The sequence below is a fragment of the Trachypithecus francoisi genome, unplaced genomic scaffold (genome assembly GCF_009764315.1).
Source record: "Trachypithecus francoisi isolate TF-2019V2 unplaced genomic scaffold, Tfra_2.0 Lachesis_group12, whole genome shotgun sequence".
NCBI lineage: Eukaryota > Metazoa > Chordata > Mammalia > Primates > Cercopithecidae > Trachypithecus > Trachypithecus francoisi.
In genome coordinates this window covers 109,783,149-109,800,807 of record NW_022681457.1, presented here as the reverse complement: position 1 = coordinate 109,800,807, position 17,659 = coordinate 109,783,149, and the positions used below count along the sequence as shown (strand labels likewise).

Sequence of the window (17,659 nt, the reverse complement as noted above, 5' to 3'; positions counted from 1 at the left end):
TTCACTGGAGGGCCCTCCTGTCCTCTGCTCCCTGATGGCCAGGCAGCAGGGGTCCATGCTTGTTTCTCAACCCAGGGAAGAGTTCCCGGGGCTTAGAGTGTTTGGGGAGTGGCAGCGGAGAAGGGAAAAGGGGTCTTCACTCAGCACTGCCCTCGGAGGCCTTGAGTCACTGCGGGAATCCTGAGCCCCAATCCCGCTCCCCAAGGGCTATACAGGACCGGGTCAGCTGCCTGCAGCCACGTGACTCAGCTGTTTTTTATGGTCGCTACCGGAGTATCTGGGACTCAGAGATGGGAGTTGAGGGTTTCACCTTCAGGTGAAGATTTTGACGGGCCTAACAATAGGGTGACTCCATAGGATCCCAGAAATCCCAGGAGGCTGTGCAGTTGTCAGCATGAAAAGCAGCTGCAAGCCTGCCCAGGGATGCCGACAGGGGTTCAGAATGAGGAATAGGGACAAAGGCTGGCTTCATGGGGGCAGGGGAGGTAGCAGGGGGCATGAGGAAAGCTAATATGACTTGCTGACATTACTAAGTGCCTATTGTGCCAGGCACGTGGTAGGCACTTGATGTATACTCATTAAGTCATTCAACAAACACTGACTGAATGCTTCCTATATGCCAGGCTTAGGGCTTAGGGCTGAGGATGCAGATGTAGATGATGAGATAAATTATCCTAACATCATCCTTACCAAAGTCATGTGAGGACTTTGGTGAGGAAACTGAGGCTCCGAGAGGTAACATACATAGCCCAAGGAGACAAATTAAGTGATGTGCTGGACGCGGTGGTTCATGCCTGTAATCCCAGCACTTTAGGAGGCCAAGGTGGGCAGATCACTTGAGGTCAGGAGTTCAAGACCAGCCTGACCAATCCCATCTCTACTAAAAATACAATAGCTGGGCATGGTGGTGCATGGCTGTAATCACAGCTACTTGGGAAGCTGAGGCAGGAGACTTGAATGTAGGGCAGATGTTGCAGTGAGCCGAGATCGTGCCACTGTACTCCAGCCTGGGCAACCGAGCGAGACTCCATCTCGAAAAAAATGAAAAATAAGGTGATCGAACAAGGCCAAGAATTGGGGTCCAACAGACTATTGCATGACACCACTTTTCAGGCAGATATAATTGAAGCTGATCAAACCATGAGCTGTTAGAATAAGCTTTGTTCTCTAATTTCCAGAATTCGAGGGCTGGAGAGAGGCAGACAAGGCAGGGAGCAGGGATCACGATTAAAGGTCATCTACAAAGGGAGAGAAGATTAAATCACAAAATGGGAAGAAACCTCCTAGGATCCTTTGCCCCATGCTGTGGCTCTGACTGAACATATTAACAGATTCTAGAAGGGCATCGGCCTGCAGTGCACATGCTGTTCCTCTCAGCTGCCGCTACCGGACCGCCAGTTAGAACATTTCATGAGGCGTGATTGGAAGAGCCAAAACTGGTGCCAGTGTTCCCCTTGCCCTTCTCCTGTAGGTGTCTAAGTTGTAAGAATCCCCCCACCACGGGTCTCACCAAAGCGGTCTTCGTTTTGAAGGCAGTTAAATCAATGCTGCTCATCAACGTGTTTGCTGCTCCTAAAATGGCCTTTGTGCGATACATAGTAAAAGCCGCTCACCACGGGCTTAGGAAATTCCCAGGAGGCAGTTGCAAAGCCTTTAGAGGGAGGTCAGAGGTGGGACAGTTTGCATGAATCAAGCAAGATAATACCATAGAAGACAGTACCTCCAATGACCTCATCCTGGGCTAGAGGCTTGGCATCCGGCTCAGTGGTGAGTTCCTGTCCCGGTGTGCAAATGGGCAAGGATTTACCAGGCAGGGTTTCCCAGCCATCACAATGCCCAGTGTCCATAGGGCCTGCGGAAGAGGCTCGGCTGAGCCAGCAAGAACCTAGACTGTCTGGAGGCCCAAGGAGGAACTGCTTGCCAGGGAGGGGGCTCATTCAAGCACAAGAGGCAAAATTGGTGAAAATCTAGCTAGGGAGTTAGTTAATCCTTTTAATTAACTAATTAATTAAGTTTAATTAATAATTAAGTTTAATTAATTAGGTTTAATTAATTAATAATTAATTTTAATTAATTAAGTTTAATTAATTAGGTTTAGTTAATTAAGTTTAATTAATTAGGTTTAATTAATTAATTATACTTGAAAAAGTTCAAGTAATAACTAGTCATTAAATTGTGGACACAAGATGAAGGACCTTTGGTCACAGTTCAATCCTGTTGGTTTATTTTACTTTTTTTTTTTTTAGTGAAACCCAACATAATTTCAGATATTTTCCCAAACACTGTGAAAGTGAGGTTGGGGCACAGCTGATATCCTCAAACCCACAGGCATCCACCGCCCCCAGCTTTGCCTCCAAGAGCTGTACAGATGCACACGTGCCCGGCCTCTGCATGGGTGCGTAGAGAAGGATCGTCTTCTTGCCCTGGCCCCCTGTATCAAGGTCCACCCCCTTACTTCTCATGGGATCCACCTTTCAGGGCTGCCCACTGGCAGAGAAGCCTGCCAGGAAAACATACCAGAAAAGAGGAGTCAGTGTGGGGATTGCCCAAGGAGGCCAGCAGCTGGGGATAGACGGGTTTCGGCTGCAGTTGTAACTGAGACTATCAGAAGGACTTCCCAAATGTGGGTGCTGCTGCAGCAGTAGAACAAGTCAGCAAGGAAGAAAGAGGAAAGCTTTTGATACACAGATACATAGTAACAGCATAAAGTTGTTGTCATTGGATAACTATGTGTTTGTCTTCCCTGGATCTCTTAGCAGCTTCCTCCTAAGTGCTTAAAATTAGAGAATACTTGTCAAATATCCGCCTAGGAATTGAGTGCAGAGCAGTGGGGACCCTGGCCAACTCCAGGATCTCAATTCCGTGACCCTTCAGAAAATTTTCAGAGTGCGGGAGGAGGGACTGAAGGAGGAGGAGGATGTCCTCTGAGGTTGGACACAGGATGTCTGGTCGTGGGACAAAGCACAGGTTTAGGCCTTTGCAAGACGGTGGCACCAAAAATGAGGGGGCACCCATGTGATTTTTTAAAAGCATAAAGCAGTTATTGTTGGTAAAAGCAGAGCTCTGCTGGAATTTTCTATTTACTTTATGATGTCGTAAATAGGGACACGTTGGGGTAGGAAGTACCACCAGTATTTTAGCCCAGGGCCTCCCAAGGGCCAGCCTGGCCCTGGGGTCAGGGGTGGTGCAGGTTGGTGGCAGGGCCCGTGCCACCTCACTGCCCACCCAGGGTCCTGCCATCAGCCCCCAGCAGCTACAGTGGTGAGTGACTGATGGGCTCTCCTCCTAATGCTCTTCACACCCAGGCTGTCGCTGGTCCTGTGGGCTACCACAGAGGCCTTTCACCCATTTCATATGTATTTCATGGGGCTTGTGACTGAGGGGTCAGCAAAGCATTTACATCCAACAGGGCAGCCATGATTGGGCCATAAAAAGTTGTTTTTTCACATTATCATGTAGTGTTTAAAAAATGAGAATTCAGCTTTTGGAGCTACAGGTGCTGATGGGGGCTCCCCTGCTGCTTCCCAAGGGCAGGGAGTTTTGACAGTAGTTGGCTACCTGAACAGAGCTGGCTGAGCTGAGAACAGAGGCCCCAGGGCGGAAGGAGGCAGGGCTCTCTCTCTGTGCCTTAGGGCAGGCTGGGGACACCGGGAGCAGCCACACTCCATGCTCCCCAGCAGCTTGTGGATGGAGGCCAGGGACGCTGCTACACGTCCTACGATGCATGGGACAGCCCCATAACAAAGAAATCTGGCCCCAAATGCCAAGAGTACCGAAGTTCAGAGGCCTTGCCATAGGCAGAGTGACAAGAGAATGGTAGCATCTGCTGCATAAGAGGGACCACAGGTAACCCTGCTGTGGCTGGAAGAGGTGTGGACAAGGTGGGGTTGGCAGAATATGAGACCACAGAGGGAGGCCTGCTCCCTCCCTCCTTCTGTTCCTCCCTTCCTGCCTGCCTTCTTTTACTCAATACTTAGAGGGCTCATTCGATTGCAGGCAGTGCTGGGCCAGGGCTGGCTCACACAGGCCCACAGATGGATCTCTTCCCAACTCCACGTCCAGTGACAGCCTGCCGGTCGCTGAAATTGGCCACAATAGGAGTATTTACACCACGGAAATTGGCAAGCAAATGCTAAAACCAGTGTACCTCTTGAAAAGATAAGAGCCGGTTGTTAAACGTGGTTGGGCCCTTGCTAGGGACTAGAGATGTCTAGGGAGCAAAACCAGGCCCAGCGCCTGCTCATGTGCCGTTTACAGTCTGGTGGGAGACACAGACATTCATTGAATAATTACACAACTGTTTGTTTCAGCTGTGAGAGGTGTCATGCGGGAAAGGTTCCGGGAATTAATGAGAGAGAGAGACAGTGTGTGTGTGTGTGTGTGTGTGTGTGTGTGTGTGCGCGCACGCGCGTGCGTGTTGGGGGTTGTAGAGTACGCACACTAGGTGACCAGAGAAGGAGTCCCTGAAATAATCAGCATTGAGACAGAGCCCTGAGCCTACGTAAGTCTTGCCAGGCAGAGAGGAAGGCGACAGGCTGCTGTTCAGGCCGAGGGAACAGCAGGTGCAGGGATTAGAGAGGTGGAATTAGAGGCATTGGGGAAATGCAGGAAGCCCAGGGTGCCAAGGGCAGGGGTGAGAAGCTGAGGATGAGGCTGGCAAGGTCGGCCTGTGAGTTACAGCAAGGACCTTGGACTTTACAAGGGAGCCATTGAAGGATGGTGAGCAGAAGAGGTCCCTGGGAAGATACCATTTAAAAAAGAAATTCCTCTGGGCTTGAAGAGGACGGAATGAAAGAGAAGGAGGGAGGTAGGGTGTTGAGCTACAGCCGCAGTGCTCCGGAGAGGAGATGGTGGAGCCAACTGAGACACAGGACAGGCGATGGAGACTCAGGAGTGATGGAATTCAGCAGGGGACTTTTCAACCTTAGCCTACCCTCACCAAGCTCACTGCCTCAACTCTGCCTCAGTGGCAGCCGAGGTCCAAGTGCTCAGCCCCCCTGTCTGAGGTCTGAGACCCTAAGAGGGGCAGCAACAGGCCCAGCCAGGTGCAGGGACACATCCAGCCACCTCACGTGACCTCCAGGGAAGCCTGGTTCCCTGAGCCACCTCCAACTCAGACACACAGGACACATTTACAGCTAAAGCTTTTCCATCAGGCTCCAGGGAGCTCTGTGTCCGGGCACACATTAGACCCCAGGGATGAAGATGCCAGGGAGGTGCCAATGTGCTCGACGCTGCAGACATCGAAAGAGCCTCAGAAGCCCAGGGCATGAGTCACTCAGCCACAGGCTGGGTATAGACTCAAAATTTTAAGTAGTAAAAGAAGAAAAAAATTAATTAAAATGCTAGAGCTCTAAGTCTTTCCCATAGCTGCTGCCAAGGGTGTCTGCCAATGGCACTCTGAGGTCAGGGGCATGGGGGACCAGGATGGAGAATGCCACCTCCCTGGGGTTGGGAGACCAAGAGTGAGGGCTGCCCTCTCACTGTCCATGCAGGGTGGGCATAGGAGAATTTTACGAGGCCTTTATCTCTAAGCCTCTGTGTTTTTTTTGATTGTTTTGTTTTCTTTTGCTTGAGACAGAGTCTTGCTCTGAGTGCAGTGGCACGATCTCTGCTCACTGCAACCTCCACCTCCCAGGTTCAAGTGATTCTCATGCCTCAGCCTCCCAAGTAGCTGGGATTGCAGGTGCGTGCCACCATGCCTGGCTAATTTTTGTATTTTTAGGAGAGACAGGGTTTCATGTTGGCCAGGCTGGTCTCAAACTCCTGACCTCAAGTGATCCACCTCTGCGTTTTTAACCAGCTCCCTGGTAGCTGATGTCTCTGGTCTAAAGACCGCTCTAGGAGCAAGTAGACTGGGCTCCCTCCTCTAAGTGCCAGCCCTACCGCAAGGCTGAGGGATAGACTACATGACCTTGAGGGCACCTTCTAGCCCTAGAATTCTGAATCCCACCAAGTGAGAGGCCCAGGTGGCCCCATTCATGATGCCATTTGAGCAGCAAGTGCCAGGGTGCTCCAAACTCTTCGGAGGTAAGCACCTTTCCTCGCTCTGAATGGATCCTAGACAGGCATGTGGACTCAAGCCTGTTCAGCCCCTTTTAGTTGCAAATGTCAACCTCAGGCTATGTGGAGGAGGGACTGTTTCAGGGCAAAAATGGTGGAAAGTAGTACACAGCAAAAGCTTCTCAGAGCTTCTACCAGCCACTGGTGGAATGATGCACTGGGCCTGTCCGGCCATCAGCTCTGGTTCCCGGCTGCCTGTGTCACTCCAGCCCAGGGCTCACCCCCATCAAAGTCTATCATCCTTCCATCCCGCCTTTCCATGCCACTTGTGCTATCAGAGGGCCCGGTAGCTTAGTAAGCATTAGGCATGAGTGTCCCTGGTCGTAGAATGAATATCCAGACACCGTAGGGTTTGGTAGAGCAGCCTAAAGGATGGACAGACTCACAGAGCCCCAAGTTCAGTGGCAACACCCATGTCCACATCGGCCTGTCTTTCCCCGTCACAGGCCTTTGGATCCCATCAAGTCTGTCTTGGTGCTTAGGCCTGTCTCTCTGTCTCTCTCTGTGTCTGTCTCTCACTCTGAGTCATGGCTGGCTTCAAGTTCCCCAGCCTGGCAGGCAGGGCCAGGAGTCATTTCCCAGCCTTCGAGAGTAGCTTCCCATACCCCACACACCATCCTGCCTCTTGCCAGTTTGAGCAATCCTTGCCAATGTTCTTCTGTAACCAAGCATAGGCATCCAAGAACAGGCTGCTCACATAGGTTCTTCTACCCTGGGAGGTGGGGAATTCGGGGTTGAGGCCAAGCTCCCACACTAGCCTGCTGGAAATATCAGTGGACCCCTCTGAGCCTTCACTTCCATCTGAAATGTGCCCTTTGCCCCTTTATTCCTGGGGGGAAGGCAAGAGAAACGGAGGCTTCCCAAAGGAATATCCAAGTGAATAATGATCTCATCTTCATTGGATGTCAAAACAAGTAGAACAGGGAAGGGCTAAGCTGGGGGGAAAGGGAAAGGAAATGGTACTCCCCATAACCTGGACTTTTACCATCACTGATGACATTGGGCATCTCCATAGACTAGGCCCTGGTAATACAAATGTGGAAAGACTTGGCTGATGACCTAGGCAATCACTTTGTGGCAGGGCAGATGGACAGGCCGTGCACAGCAGTGCCAACAGGAAGCAGTATGCTGGGTGGACAGTGCACACAGCCAGAGGGACAGCCACTCAGGGCAGCTTGGGGGAAGACATATTTGGAAGGGCCTCCCTCCACAAAACCAATAAATCTGGAATGAAACATACTTTTTAATGCATTTCTGGTCTCACAGAAAATAAGGGAAATCCCTAAGACGTCTATAGACAAAAACTGAAAGCTGTAAGCTAACACCAGAACAGCAGCAGTGAGTGATCACTAAAGGCAAAAGCTGAGGTTGTCCTAGAGGCAAATGCTGCTATCAGGACTGTTATCAGGGGGTTAAATTTTAGGATATGGCAAAGTGGAAGAATAGAGCTGGAGACTCTGTCATTCAACCAGAGTCTTTCAAAGGAGCATGAAGTGGCCCCTGGACCCAGGTCTCATCCCCACTCCTCTTGTCTTCCCCACCCCAGTAGAAGTTAATGTAAATCCTCTCTGGAGAAAGGCATCTGCTATTTAGACCCTAAAGATTCCCGTAAATTAAGATCAAATATGTGTTCAGCAGGAGTGAAAGTCAGCCAAAACAAACAGCAAATTTAGATATAGTCCTTATCAATACCAAACACAAAATACTAAATACTATGCATAAAATACTTAAGGAAATGTTACATGAAATCACAGACATGAGCGAACAACAGGAAACTGTCTGACAAGACCAGGAAAACTTGAAAGAGAAAACAAATAAAACGTTTTAGAAATGAAAAAAAATATAGCTGATAACATATTAAAATAAATAAAAGGGTGGGTTAAACAGCAGACTAAATAGGTGAAGAGACAATTTTAAAAATGGAAAAAAAAAACTAAGGAAATTACCAAGAATGTAATGCACAGAGATGAGATGAAAACTAAAGGAGAAATTACTGTATTGAATACAGTAGCCACTAGCCCACATGTTGTTCTTGGATTTATATTTGAATTAATAAAAATTAAATATAACTAAAACTCAGGTCTTCAGTTGCACCAGCCAAATTTTACCTCTGCCTTTTTTTTTTTTTTTTTTTTTTGAGATGGAGCTTCACTCTGTCACCCAAGCTAGAGTGCAGTGGCACGATCTCAGCTCACTGCAACCTCTACCACCCAGGTACAAGCGATTATCCTGCCTCAGCCTCCTAAGTAGCTGGGATTACAGGCACCGGCCACCACGCCCAGCTAATTTTTTATATTTTTAGTAGAGATGTGTTTTTGCCATATTGTCCAGGCTGGTCTCGAACTCCTAGGCTCAAGCAAGCCTCCCGCCTCAGCCTCCCAAAGTGCTGGGATTATAGGCATGAGCCACCGTGCACCACCCATTAGCCACATTTATTAGCTCATAACCACTTGTGGCTAATGGCTATCCTCTTGTTCAGTGAAGATTATAGCAGATTTTCATCAACGCAGAAAGCTCTGTTGGACAGTGCTAGGTCACAAGATAGGAAAAAATAGAATTAGAAAATCTAACTTATGTCTAACTGGAATGCCAGAAGAAGAGAACAAAGAGAATGGAAAAGAGGTAATATTGTAAGAGATAACGGTTCAGAATATTCAAAAATAGGTGTCCAGAGATCCAGGAAGCACAATTATATCATTCAGAATAAATTTTAAATATCCATATCTAGCCACATTGTAATGAAACTTCAGAACACCAAGGACAAAGAGAAAAAAAATATTTTTTGAGACAGAGTTTTGCTCTTGTTGCCCAGGCTGGAGTGCAGTGGTGCAATCTCGGCTCACGGCAACCTCTGCCTCCTGGGTTCAAGCAATTCTCTTGCCTCAGCCTCCCAAGTAGCAAGGATTATAGGCGCCACCCCCAACCCTGCCCCAACCACGCCCGGCTAATTTTTGTATTTTTTGTAGAGACGGGGTTTCAGCATGTTGGACAGGCTGGTCTCGAACTCCTGAAATCAGGTAATCCATCTGCCTTGGCCTCCCAAAGTGCTGGGATTACACGCATGAGCTACCACGCCCGGCTGACAAAGAGAAAATTTTAAAGTAGCTAACAAGGCCGGGTGCGGTGGCTCAAGCCTGTAATCCCAGCACTTTGGGAGGCCGAGACGGGTGGATCACGAGGTCAGGAGATCGAGACCATCCTGGCTAACACGGTGAAACCCCGTCTCTACTAAAAAAAATACAAAAAAACTAGCCGGGCGAGGTGGCGGGCGCCTGTAGTCCCAGCTACTCGGGAGGCTGAGGCAGGAGAATGGCGTAAACCCGGGAGGCGGAGCTTACAGTGAGCTGAGATCCGGCCACTGCACTACAGTCCGGGCGACAGAGCCAGACTCCGCCTCAAAAAAAAAAAAAAAAGTAGCTAACAAAAGAGCAATTAGGCTTGCAGTGGACTTCTCTTTAGCAGAAATAAAGATCCACAATTATGAAACAGTGTCTTCAAAATGCTAAAACAAAAGGCAAACTCTCAACCTAAAACTGTGTACCCAGGAAAACCCTCTGAAGTACAAGGGTAAAATAGACTTTCTTCAGATAGACAAAAGTTGTAACAGCTAACTACCAAAACACTTTTAATTGAAAAATCTTTTAAATCATGTTCTTCAGGAATAAGAAAAGTAGGTACAAGAAGACACGATGAACAAAGAAATTAGTGAACATGTAAGTGAATTGTTTTAAGCAAACGTTATCAGTATAAAATAGTCATCATGACAATGTCTAAATTATGGGCTTTTAAAAGAGGATAGAATTAAAATCCTGGATGTGGTAGCATAGAAGTCAGGAGGAGTGATCAGAATTAATATATTTTAAATCATTCTTACTATTTAGGATGGCATTAGGATATTGAACAACCCTAGGTTTTATTAAGATAAATAGGTATAGTGACTTTTCAAGGGTAATCATTAAGGCCATGGTTCTAGAACTTGAGAATGCCTCAGAATTATCTGGTGGGTTTTGAAGCAGACCACTGGGCTCCACCCCCAGAGTTTCTGTTCCAGGAGATCTGGGGTACAGTTCTAGAATTTTCATTTCTACTAAATTCCCAGATGTTGCTGATGCTACTAGTCCAGGGACCACACTTTGAGAACTACAACTACTACACTAAAATCAGAAACACAGAAAGCTTAACTTCCAAACCAACAGAGGGAGGGGGGTAATGGAATGAGCAAACAAACCAAAGAAAAAATAATCTTCCATCCGGACCAGCTCTGTCCAGTCGAAACTAATGCAAGCCACATGTGTAACTTTATACCTTCTATTAGCCACATTCAAAGTAAAAAGAAACAGGTGACATGACTTTTAATAATACATTTTATTTAAACTGGTATACCCAAAATATGATCAATATGTTATCAATTTTAAAATGATTATGAGATAGTTTACATTCTTTTTTTTTTTTGTACTGTCTTCAAATTCTAGTATGTGTTTTGTACTTAAGGCGTCTTTTTTTTTTTTTTTTTTTTTTGACAGAGTCTTATTCTTTTGGCCAGGCTGAAGTGCAGTGGCGCAATCTCAGCTCACTGCAACCTCCACCTCCTGGGTTCAAGCAATTCTCCTGCCTCAGCCTCCTGAGTAGCTGGAACTACAGTCATGTGCCACCACGCTCGGCTAATTGTTTTCTATTTTTAGTAGAGACAGGGTTTCACCATGTTGGCCAGGGTGGTCTTGAACTCCTGACCTCGGGTGATCCACCCACCTTGGTGTCCCAAATTGCTGGGATTACAGGCATGAGCCACCACACCCAGCCCTTAAGGCACTTCTCAATGTGAGCTAGCCACATTACATGTTCAGTAAGCACATGTGGCTTGTAGCTGCCATACTGGACAGAGCAGTCTGGACAGTAAGTGACATGAGCCCGCAGGGGACAGAGGTCTCCACTCAGTCACCGAGTATCCACTGTATGTCAGACACAAGGCTGAACACTGCACACATCATTTCCTTTCATCCTCACACCATCCTGTGAGATGAAGCGTTCTTATCATCCCCATTTTATAGAGGGGAAAACCGAGGTGGAGAAAATGTGAAACACTTCCGTAAGATCATTTGGTTGGTAAGCCACAGAGCTGGGATGCAAACCGAGGGCTCTCATATTCCCGTGCCAACCTCTGAACCTCTAGGCCAGGGATTTCTCTATGTGATTTTTTGCACTGGGCCGGATAGTAATGATTTTAGGCTTTGTGGGCCTATCTCAACGTCTCAACTCTGTCATTGCAGCATGAAAGCAGCTTTAAACTATAAATAAACAAATGGGCCTGGCTGTGATCCAATAAAACCTTTATTTAGAAAAAGAGGAGGGAGGGCTGCATTTGGCCCAGGGGCAGGAGCCTGCTGACCCTGATGCTGGGCCAACAGAATTGCCTCTGTAATGTCTCATTTAGGGGAGACCTCAGCGGTCACACTCAGTAGTACTAACATTCTGCGGGGTGGGTGTGTGCGTGCGTGCATATGTGTTGGGGTGGGTGGAAGGATACGGAGCCTCTCATTCCAAAGTCCACAGTCTTTCTAGTTTCTAGAAGGATCCAGAGTGGCTGCCTTTTAGTGGTAGCTTCTCAGACTCCACCAGGGACTCAGCCAGCACCCCCGACTTGGCAGCCCCTCTGCTGAGCAGCCTGGCCATCAACATGAGTTATTCCTGCTCTCAAGACTGAGAAGGAGGGAAATAAAAGCCAGGATTGATGGAATCCGGACATAAAATCTGGCCCCATAATGCCTGCATTTTGGAAACTGCCTTTAATTAATGGTTTATGACCCCAAGGCCCCCCTAGACTCCTCCTAAGCCCTTCTGTCACGCCGTCTCCTTGGCGCTCAGTCCTCGGGGTGGGGGAAAGGAGGCGGGGGTGAAGAGGGGTGGTGAATAGCTGTCTTGCAGAAACCAAAATATGTGGTTTGCGCACATGAACCCAGCTTGGCCTCTGGCATTCCTAGGGCCTGGACTCCATAAATAATGCGAGCTGTAAAGCCAGCTCCCCTCACAGCCCTGAGGCCTGCTCACTACAGAAAATAACCCACACACATTCACAAAGACACACACGCGCTCACACTTGCACACAAGACTTTTGCCTTTTCTGTGTCCACGTATCTGTCATCCCCTCTCTGACCCTCAACTCCCTCTCTCCCTCTCCTCCTTTCAATGTACCTTTGCATCTTTATTGCATCTGGGCACCCTTTCTCTCCCCAAACCCTGTTCTTTGAATCTTCCCCTCTTCTGGGGGACTCAGGAGCAGGTGCCAACTTCTGCTCCCATCTCCTTTCTCTCCTTCCCAGGCCCCTTTAGCTGCCTTTCTTGGGAGACATAGCCAAGGGCTGCAGACACCCCCTGCCCACCCACCTGGGCACAGAACGGACAGATCCACCCTCACCTCACTGAGAGCCCCATCCCTCCCACCTTGACCAGGTAGGAGTCCAGCAGGGACAGTGAATTTCTGCCCTGCCAGACTGGACAACCAGGAGGACTTGTTCCCTCTGAAGGCACCGAAGCTGTAGCCAGGAATGTAGTGGGAAGGAGGCGGCTGCAGCTGAATTCTAAGTGTGGCCAAACAGTGTCCAGGCCCCAGGAGGGGGGCCCCTTATTGCCAACAATAGCCAGCCTTGACTAAGTGCCTACTGTCAGCCGGAAAAAAGAGACATCAGAAAAAATATCTCCTATATGATGAATGTATTTGGGAGTAAGCAAAATGGATTAGACTCTGGAAGCATAGCCATGGAAAGCTATAGGTGCATCTGGAGAGGGGACAGCAAAGGGAAGCTTTTATTGGCAAAAAAAAAAAAAAAAAAAGAGAGAGAGAGAGAGAAGTTCACATAAGCTGCTTGGAAACAGACTTCATTGGCTCTGGAGGCTCAAAGCGGGAGTTGGCGTCAGTTCATTGGTGGAGATGTCGTTACTGGGCAGTGTTCTTTGGAGAACATCTTATCTGAATTGCTGCAGTTCCAAAGAAGGAATTTCTTGGGGGCTATTTTAGAAAGTCCTTGAGACAGTCCTTATCTCAGACATGCAAGCATGAGTTCCCCTCCTTCATGCTTTCCCAGCTCTAATTCTTCTGGTTCTGACAAAAGTGATTTCATCCTGTTGTCTGCAACTTTCACACTCCCATAGCTTCGCATTCAGAGTTTATAACATTCATTTCAAGCTACGAGGCAGATATTCTCATCATTTTCATTTTATATATGGAGAAACGGAGGCTTCAAGAAATCTGCCGGAAGCTGAGGTCTGTTGAACTCCAAAGCCTGGTCCAAGTGGACGACATGGGCTGTGTCTTGGAACTTTGGGTAACCAGATTTGGCCACACGTCACCTCTCATCTTCCCAGAAGCACATAACAGAGGTGAGACTCAGCAAGTGGAATAAGATGGAGTGAAGCCAGCCATGCTGGAGGCCTCCCAGGGGCTCTCAGCTCTCTCCCATCCAGGAAGGATGCACTGTTTCAGCGCCTGTTCCAATCCCCATAGAACTTGGAGCCCTGTGCCTGATCTGAAAGACTTCCCTGCAAGCCACACCGGTCCTTGGGAGCCGGGCACCAGCACTGGGTGCCGGCCTGCACCTCTGGCCTGACAGCTCTGTTACCGGCAGGAACCTGGGGCCCTGGCAGAATTGCAGAGGCAGCTGCTGCTGTTTCCCCATTCCTGGGCACCATGGCAACAGGAGGTCACTCAAACGGGCAACCCGCACAGAGCTCTCTGCAACCTCTGCCATTTCCTTGGGAAAAACAAAGGGCTTGGGGCCACTGAGAAGGGAAACATGATAATGTTGGCAGTGACCTCTCAACCTGTACTTGTCCCAGCACGGACAGCCCCGTCACACTCCCCCTTGCTGAGTCCTCACAGCAGCCCACAGAGGAGGCAGGCAGCAGAGAACAGTACCGGGTCAGCTTTACACAGGGGGAAACTGAGGCACAAGGTGTTTGGGAGATAGGTTGTGGTGGATGTGGGAATGATGGATGAGTGTGTGGTCCCCAAGGGGATGCAACCCTTTTCAAAGAGTCCCTCGGGGAGTTTAAAATGGAGAGAGGGAAGGCGTGTGGGGAGGGAGTTTGTAACTTGAAAAAGTGAGATTTCTAGGCTCTCTTTTTTCTCCACATCAAACGTAATACAGTCTATGCAGAAAACTTAGGAGACAGAAAAGTATGCACACAGTCACAAATCCTCTCACACACTCACACATGCACATTCACACACACACTCGCACAATTACCTATCACTGCTTTCTGGAGACAGACTGTTCATGTTGATCCATCTAGTACTTTATATATTTTATATACTAGATTTTATCCATCTAGTGTATTGTATACACATACATGTATATATAATAATTATACACTTTACATCTACATATAATTTTTAAACCACAGTCAGAGTTACACTGTGACTGTTGTGTTTGTTGTTGTTGTTGTTGTTGTTGTTTGCAATGGAGTCTTGCTCTGTCACCCAGACTGGAGTGCAGTGGCACGATCTCGACTCACTGCAACCTCTGCCTCTCAGGTTCAAGCGATTCTCCTGCCTCAGCCTCCCAAGTTGCTCGGACTACAGGTGTGTGCCACCATGCCCGGATAATTTTTTTGTAGTTTTAGTAGAGATGGGGTTTCACCGTGTTAGCCAGGATGGTCTCGATCTTCTGACCTTGCAATCCACCTGCCTCCCAAAGTGCTGGGATTACAGGCGTGAGCCACTGTGCTCAGCTGTGTTTTCCTTTTTCATTTGGCAATAGGTAGTGGACATTTTCCCCACAAAATTATTCTCCCATGACAGGAGTTTTTATTCATTGCACATATTCCAACATATGAATGCAGCGTCATTCCTTCAAACAAACTCTCATCAATAACCATTCATATTGCTTCCTAGCTTTTAATTTTTCCAAAGTTTTTATTATAAAACTATACATGTTTACTAGGGAACTTTGAAAATACAGAGACATACAACAAGAAGAAAATAACCATATTCTCCCCAGCACACAAAGGCAGTAACTATGAACAATGTGTTTACCTATCGTTTTAATTTTGTGTCCTGTCTATTTGGATGGATAAGCATTTTTTACATCCTTATAATGATTTATAATATTCAATTTCAGCAGGGTCATTTTTAATCAGAGGGTTTTTTTGTTCATTTTTGTAATTTCTTTTTTTTTGAGACAGGGTTTCACTCTTGTTGCCCAGGCTAGAGTGCAATGGCGTGATCTCAGCTCACCGTAACCTCCGCCTCCCAGGTTCAAGCGATTCTCCTGCCTCAGCCTCCCAAATAGCTGGGATTACAGGCACGTGCCACCACCCAGGCTAATTTTGTATTTTTAGTAGAGATGGGGTTTCTCCATGTTGGTCAGGTTGGTCTCGGACTCCCAACCTCAGGTGATCCACCCGCCTCAACCTCCCAAAGTGCTGGGATTACAGGCATGAGAGCCCCTGTGCCCGGTCAATCAAAGGTATATTTAAATACTTGTCATTTCTCAAGGTATTGAGTTGGTCTGTTTGGGTGTGTGGTTGTTTTGTTTTGTTTTGTTTCGTTGTTTTGTTTTGAGATGGGGTCTCAGTCTGTCACCCAGGCTGGAGTGCAGTGGTATGATCTTGGCTCACTGTAACCTCCGCCTCCCTGGCTGAAAAGATCCTCCTGCCTCAGCCTCCTGAGCAGCTGGGACCCCAGGCACACGCCACCACACCCAGCTAATTTTTTTGTATTTTTGGTAGAGATGGGGTTTCACCATGTTGCCCAGGCTGATCTCAAACTCCTCAAACTCAAGCTTTCTGCCCACCTCATCCTCCCTAAGTGCTGGGATTACAGGCGTGAGCTACCGCGCCTGGCTTGTTTAGGTTTTTATTGAACCCTGTTTTAGAGAGATTCTTTTCCCCTCTCAGTTGAGTCTCCATAACCTGAACTTTGCATATTTACCAGGCATTGATGCAACCAACCATATATAGAAGAGTGGGGTTAGAAAATGTTGGTGGATGAACTTTTTTTTTTTTTTGGTCTGTGAGGGCCATTCCAGAAACAGCTTTCAGTGTATGAAGGAATGGAGCTGGGTTTCATTTATCCTACAAAAATAAATCACCCAGTTGCCCAAAGACGACGGCCGCTGTGTTGTTTACAATAGTGAAAAATTGGAAACAACCTCCATGTCCATCAGTGGGAGGCAGGTGACATAAATTATGGAGCCTCCTTCTGATGAATCCTGCACCATCCAAAGGTACTGCAGGTCTCTATGGAGATGGAACGATCTCTTCCACAGCGAAAGTGAACAGGCATATCACAAATGCACACACCTCAAATGCACGCACCCCGGAAGCAAGCGGGTCTGTGTGTGTTTGTAAGTATGGCTTTTCTGTATCCCAAAGAGTATTTAACAGCTGCTATCTCTAGGTGGTGTCGATCGAGAAAAAGGATGAGACAGGTGTCAGTCATTTTAGGAGGTGTATTTGTCGAAGTTAAGGACGCGCGCCCGGAGACAGGTCTATGCCTTTCTCCGAAGATGATTTTGTGGGCTCCAAATTTAAAGGGGAAAGGATATTGAGAAGTACACAGTTTCATGTAAGAGTGGGGTGGGGGAAATAATCATTCATGCCTTTGTCTGGCCCAGTGAATCTGCATTTTTACATAAGGTAACAGACGGATGCGGAAAATGCAGGGAATTGGCGTTTTTACATAAGATAAAGATAAATGGGACAGGGGAATAATCAGATATGCATTTGTGCCAAGTGAGCAGAGGGGTGAATACTGTGTAAAGATAAGCTATCCATTTATATTGCCATGGTGAATTTTAACAGAAATGCTTTAGGGTAAATATCTCGAAGCTCACTAGGAATTTCCTTGTGGGCAAAATCTGAGGGAGGTGTGCAGCTGTTCATCTTGTAGCCATCTTATTTAGGAACCAAAACGGGGAGGCAGGTTTGTGTGACCCAGTTCCCAGCTTGACTTTTCCCTTTGGCTTGATGAGTTTGGGGTCCCAAGATCTATTTTCCTTTCACAGTCACATGGGGTGATTGTCATTTTCTGTTTTATTTTTTTTCTGGGATAAGTTTTTCTGCTTTTCTTTTCATAGATTACTTTTGTAATGGGGACAAGGGCAGAAAAACAAAAACACCAAAAGCTACTTTGATTTTGAAGAGAAGAAATGCATGGCGGGAGGATGTCCCCACCATCCTCTGCCTCCCAGGGGTGCGGCCTGCCCAGCTCCTGACCCCGGCAACCTCGTCCCCCAACACGGCCTGCACTTGTGTGTTGCAGACTCGGACAGCCAGTGCAGCCCCACGCGGCAAAGCCTCAGCCTGTCGGAAGGCGAGGAGCAGATGGACCGGCTGCAGCAGGTGGAGCTGGTGAGGACCACCCCTATGTCGCACTGGAAGGCGGGCACCGTCCAGGCCTGGCTGGAGGTGGTGATGGCCATGCCTATGTACGTCAAGGCCTGTGCGGAGAACGTGAAGAGTGGGAAGGTAGGCAACTCCGGGCCCCCTATGAGATGCCCCCCACGCCCTCTGTGAACTTTGTGCACCCAGAAGTTGGCCTGCCCCCCACTCCTACCCTGGAGTCAGAGGAAGGTGCAATCTAGGAGCTAGCCAATGCAAT

General features: G+C 47.9%; 1 protein-coding gene across 1 annotated transcript in view; it reads left to right on the top strand.

Moving 5' to 3' along the window:
* Positions 1-17,659, top strand: part of KAZN (kazrin, periplakin interacting protein) — a 511,204-nt gene that overhangs the window by 469,509 nt on the left and 24,036 nt on the right. Inside the window, exon 9 of the mRNA XM_033228238.1 lies at positions 17,321-17,526. Coding sequence (XP_033084129.1) covers positions 17,321-17,526 — 206 coding nt within the window. The remainder of the gene's footprint in view (positions 1-17,320; positions 17,527-17,659) is intronic.